General features: G+C 40.2%; 1 protein-coding gene across 1 annotated transcript in view; it reads left to right on the top strand.

Annotated features, from left to right (window-relative positions):
* Positions 1-5,539, top strand: part of NYAP2 (neuronal tyrosine-phosphorylated phosphoinositide-3-kinase adaptor 2) — a gene marked incomplete at its 3' end in the record, with an annotated part of 119,286 nt that extends 113,747 nt beyond the window's left edge. The window contains exon 6 of the mRNA XM_079539871.1: positions 5,312-5,539. Coding sequence (XP_079395997.1) covers positions 5,312-5,539 — 228 coding nt within the window. The remainder of the gene's footprint in view (positions 1-5,311) is intronic.
* Positions 5,540-6,000: the final 461 nt, after the last annotated feature.

The following is a 6,000-nucleotide window of genomic DNA, read 5'->3' on the forward strand; positions in this document are numbered from 1 at the left end:
GCACTGCTCATGGGTCTCTTTGTTTGCAGATGCAGGAGGCATTGCTACTAATCTTCAGACATCAATGACGTTTTTATTTCATTATAGTTTGAGTTGGTTTAAGATCACTTTGTTACAGCCTCACGTCAGCTGTTGGGCTTTCATTTTATTTATGATATGCTGTTGTCATGAAGAAAAGAGTGTTTGTACAATATCCACGATCACACATGTGAGGTGTGGTGCTCCTCATCCTTTGTGTAAATGAAGTCAGCCCCTCTGCCTGTCCTATAGCAGAGCGAGGACACCGATAAGAACAAGAAGAGAGCAGCATCTTCCTCAGCCCCATGGCATGTACAATGTCAGCAAAGTGGGAACCTATGGTACTAGGAAAAAAAATTATGGAAGCCCCACTGAATCATCTATTCAGGGACTATCTTATTGCTTCTGATTTAAGTTCCAAAGAGACAGCAGCATTAAAAAAAGGCAAACCAAGAATTTGACAGCCAAGATGTCACACAGAAAGCATGGGTTGTGGCATTGTCTAAGCCCTTATGCAGTGATCCATCCTTTTTTTTTTTTTTTTTTTTTTTTTTGTCATTAGAAGTTCATATGTCTTAAAAGAAAACACTCAGAGAAATTCCAGAACATAAAATATTGGGTGGTCAATCCAAATATTAGAAAAGTTTGCTCAAAAATTGATGAAAATGGACAAAGCTTTTGAACTTTATGGCAAGTATATTCTTCTCCCCCATGGGATTTTTAGCAGCACCTATTTTTGCTTATGGAACTATATTGCACCTTTCAATGGAACATTTTCTGAAATGCCTTTCAGGGCTGTGAATTGGCATGGATTTATCCAACCCACGCTTCACCGATATGGCCTGGCTTCAGAGATTATTCACTGTATTTTCAGTCTGGCTCCCACATTTTTCTTTTCACAGCTCTCGTATTCTTCATTTGGAAAGGCTGTGCAATATAGGATTGTTTGTATATATCATAAAGATTTTGCTTTATTCTTCTTCAGTAGCATGCACGTGTCTGACATCTCACAAAGACCTGCTTGTTGGTATTTTGGGTCCTGTTGATGAAAATCTGGTTGCTGAAGGGCCAGGACGTCCTGTCTGGCATTTTAAATGGTCACCAACAAAAAGATGGAAGACATTTACATTGTTACTGCAACTAAGAGGTTTGGAAAGTCACATCCATCAGTAGGTGCTTAATAATGTTTTCTTCTCTTTCTTTCTGTTCAGAACAAATCTGTTGCGCTTTGCTGGGAGCTGGGAAAGAGCTATGTTAATTTACACTTGTGTTTCTTCCTTTAAATATCCCTACTTTGAGTGCTTTTGTGGAGGAGCCATGCAGCACCCAAGACCAGGCAGAGCCCGTACCAGAGCAACAGAAATGGGAATACTCTGCAGGAGTGTGTTTCCCAAACCCTGGGTTTTCTTCGGGATTATGAACATTTCTCGGTAAATTTGGATATGGTAGAGAGCTATGGAGTGTGCTGACCTCTGGTTGACGACCTGTTCTCTGAGAGCAATTCAACTATAGATGTTCTGCCCATCAAACCTCTGCCACAAGACTCCTGGAGGCACCTACACACAAAAATACACCGATCCCACTTTGTAAGGGAGGGAATTTGTTCAGCTAATTTGTCTCAGTCGTTCATAAGTACTGAAACACTCACCAGCCTTTTGGGCTCTGCAGTTCACTCAGATTTTCTTAGACAAAACATTTTGCACAATATTTTGAGAATGTTAAAGTTGCCAGAATTATTTTTTTTTCTTAGTTGAAAGATGGTTTTATAATGTGACTTCTTGTTCTGAGACACTGCCAAAGTAAAATCTGAGGGTATTCAGCAATCATCATAAGGTTCACTGCTAATATTTTGACAATAAAAATATTAGAAATAGGGCAGATAGGAAAAGTAAGGTGACAAAACGTTGATCTCTACTAAGCTGATGAATAAAACCATGTAGAAGAACTCAGTTTTGCATAGTGGAAGAGGTTTTTGCTTTTTTTTTTTGGTGGATGTTCAATTTTGGAACTTCAGGATCCTTCAGGAACAGGGCAGCCATATAGCTGTGTAGTATTAGGAATGCTCTACTTCTTTATAGTAACTTGTAACTGTTATTTTTTTGCGTCCCTCGCATTGAATATATCCCTTTGTAGAGGTGATTATAGCAACTCGGTGCACAGGTGAGGCCAGAAAGGAGGGAGAGTATGAGAAGAATTAGTTCTGGCCCCAAGTGAGAGCTCCATTGGTTCAGCAGCCACAGAAAGGATTAGGTTTAAGTCTCTGTGCTAAACATTGGTTTCAAACACCTCAGAAGCCCTGCAGAAGCCATTGCAGGTTACTGCTGGGATTAAACAGCTCAGCTGAGTGCTGTGCTGGCCTGGGAGCCCCACTGCCCGTGGTCTGTGTAGGACTCGCTGAAAACGGAGGTCATGCAGTTGGAGATTTTGTGTTAGCAATAATCATTGTCATTATTCTCTCTTAGGTCCCTCTTGCACTTGCTCAAAGCTATATTTTAATATGCAGATATTAATGCTAGAATAGGGCAAAATACCAAAAAAAGCCATGAACATTTATTCTCCCTCTTAAACTTTTTTCCCCTTATCCCTTAAACACAGCAGCAGCCTATGTGCTCACTCAGTCCATTTTGGCAAATGATTTCCATGTCTCCTTTCTGCACTTCATGCCACACACACATTTTCTGAGTGTAGTGATGGGAGAGGAACGTGCTCTGCGGGAAGGTGCTGTGTGAAAAGAACAGCCTTTATATAGTGTTTAAACTAAATAGATATGGTGTTTAAACCATCACAAGTAGTGTTAAAAATCCTGTGTCCTGGAAAGGGGAAATGCTTGAATTCTTTGTGGTAAAGGACTCTCTGACTGCTTCACAATATGGTGGACAGAATAAAAAGGGGTTCTGGAGCTGTCTACACTTAGGTTTATTTTAGGGGCTGTTTTGCAGGGGGTGGCAGAGTGTCTGTGTAACTGATACATTCTGCAGCACCTTTTCTATCTTTGTGAAGTTGCAATTGGTATTTCAGAGTTTAGCACGTCAAAATTGCGCTTCAGTCCCTTTAAATCCCACGGAGTGGATTAGCTACCAGAAGACGCCATGCTGGCTGCAGCACCACGTGGTGTGATGGTGAGGATGTGGGTGTTGTGGCCGAGGCACACTCCCTTGGATGTGCTGCAGGCAGTGTCGATGCGTAGCCACAGGGCTTGGTGCCAGTGCGGGCTGTTTGCTCGTGGGACGGTCATAAAAAGGAGAGGGCTCCACATGCTTGTAAGGGGACACCAGCACTCAATCACTGCTGCCTTCGAGTTCAATCCAGAAGTTGGTGTGGTGCCGTGTGTTGTCATTGTGCTGCTTAATGAGTTGTGTGCAGACTGTACTGTCATGTCCTGACCCACGTAGGAGAACCCAGCCAAAATGAAGACGCTGCTGTGTAAGTAGTAATGCGTCCCTGACGGATAGCGTGGCAGGAAAACTGCCTCTGTTATAGCCTCTTCCACAGCCTGTGGAGTCACTGGGGGTGGGAGGAGTGAGTGCCACCATTGGGATGAGTTGGGGACCAGGCCAAAGAGACAGCCAGAGGGAGAAGGTCCTGCTTTGGGACAGGTGACCTGTTTCATACCTGCACTATGTTATGAGGAAAAACTGAGCATTGAATTAGAAAGAGAAGCATAGTAGGCTTCCTGAAGATGTTTAGTTCAACTGTAAGGAGGGCGTAAGGAGGTAACTACAGATACGTTACCCATGTAACTGCAAATTCGTTAGAACGTTCAGGAGCAAAACATATGTTGTGATCTACTCAAAGAATTATTTAATAGATATAACACAAGGTAAGCATATTTTTGTTTCAGTATAAAGAAAGAACCTTTTATCTAAAATTCTTTTATCCTGTATCAGCCATTAAAAACCATTTGTTACACCAGTTTGTGAAAAAAATGACTTTTCTGTACTTTGTTATTTTTCTATTTGCATTCTTTATTACTTTTTTTGTTAGGTTTTCTCATATTTATTCCTTTACTTTTACTTCCTGCTAGATTCAGAACATTTTCCATTTATCCAGAGAAGCTAAATGCGCTTTAAGCAGACAGCAACTACAAGAGGTCAATGGCAGTTTCTTTGCTGTCTTTAGGAAGACCAGTCCCCAGTGCAAGGAGCTCAGTGCATGCCCACATTTAGCATTTTGATATTTGTGAATGAAATGCAGATGCGTTATTGAATACTACTAATAAAAACACATTTCCTTCATGAATCATAAAATGCTGCCAAAGTATTAGTGCACATGTGCATTTGCATGACAAGATCAGAAATGTACTTGGACAGTCCCTGCAAGTGCATGGCATGCATTTACTTAAAAATTTATCACCAGTGGGGAAAATAGATTTTGAGAGACTGCAAGAAATCACTTCAGATTTGCAGATTATGTGCTCTGAGGAAGATCTCTGGTTTGCAGGAATGCAGTGTGTGATCCAAATATGATAAGCCCTTTCAGGAGAGTTTAGTATTTGGGATTTCAGTTACAGAAGCATTTGAAGACACACACATTTTCTAGACACGTGAGCACCATGCTTAACTCAAATGAAGCCACTTTCTCAGGCTTTGGCGGGGCTGTGACATACACTTACAACTAAACATATGCTAACCTCCTTTTTTGGATCAGGATCCTCTTTTGAAATATTCTACATGTGTGAAGACATGGAGTTTCTAATCAGTTGAAGGCTTCTAGATAATGAAATATCATCACAGAGAAGGATGGGATAATCCATATAATTCTCATGGAGCTCATTAAATCACTTTGAAAAAACAACTGAACACAGAGCTATATTTAGCTTGATTCTCAGAAGTGTTAGTAGCATGCTTTTAATGTGACAGATTGGATATGGAAAGCAATACAAAACATGGGCTTCAGTGTATAGCATTTTTTATTTCTTCAGCTTAAGGACATTCTTAAAATCCATGTGCATTTTTAAGATCTTTTCCATCATTTAAGATTCAACTAGTGCTGGTTTGCCGAAAACATTCATCTTTATTAGCTTTTAGTGCTCTGTGCTCAGAAGAAGTTAAAAAGGGGACCATTTATTAGCCCTGTTTTTCTTTACAGTAGTAGCAAGAAGTGAAGACTGATTTTGCTTCTTTTGTTGGCATAGATATTTTTTGTTCTGAGACAAATGGGAGTATTTTAAGAGTGATGTTAAAAGAACATCTTTCTCTCAAAGAAACGACATCTTCAATCTATAGCTAAATAGTTATTTGTATACTTTTTTTCTTCTTTCTCCTTTCTTCCTCTCTTTTTCTCCCCCTAACAGGTGACATGTATGCAGTGGTTGCAAGGGGACCATACAATGCTGGATATGATTGAGAAAAAACGTTGCCTCTGCAAAGAAATAAAAGCTCGACAGAAATCAGAGAAAGGACTCTGCAAACAGGACAGCATGCCTATCTTGCCGAGTTGGAAAAAGAACACCGGGACCAAGAAATATAGCCCTCCTCCTTATTCCAAACAACAAACTGTTTTCTGGGACACTGCAATCTGAGAGGTGTGTGGAGGATGCTCTCTCCACCGCATTGCACCATGCACAGGTAGCCAGCTTTCTTAATGAGGCAAAGGCTCTAACTAAGACTTACCTGCAGGTGGTGAACTTCCTCGGAAAAAAACGCACCTGTACAGTGCTCACCTGTCAATCAAAAGAGAGTTCTAAATTTCCAACTGGATTAAGGCATATATATTTATCCAGGATTTTTTTGGATCCAGAAGATATTAGAATGTAAATATTTTGCCAATATATTGAAAACACCCAAACTAATAACACTGCTGAAATATATATATATATATTCAAAAATTTATGAAGAATTTTACTATATAATGTTACTGTTATATGGTTTTATTAACTATTTTCTATGTGGTATTCCAATGTTCCCTCACAACCCCCACCACCATTTTATTTCTCTTACCTGCCTAGATTTGGCCTCTGTACAAAAGCATGTGGTTGTACAT

Source organism: Tetrao urogallus (assembly GCF_951394365.1).
Source record: "Tetrao urogallus genome assembly, chromosome: 9".
Taxonomy (NCBI): Eukaryota; Metazoa; Chordata; class Aves; order Galliformes; family Phasianidae; genus Tetrao; species Tetrao urogallus.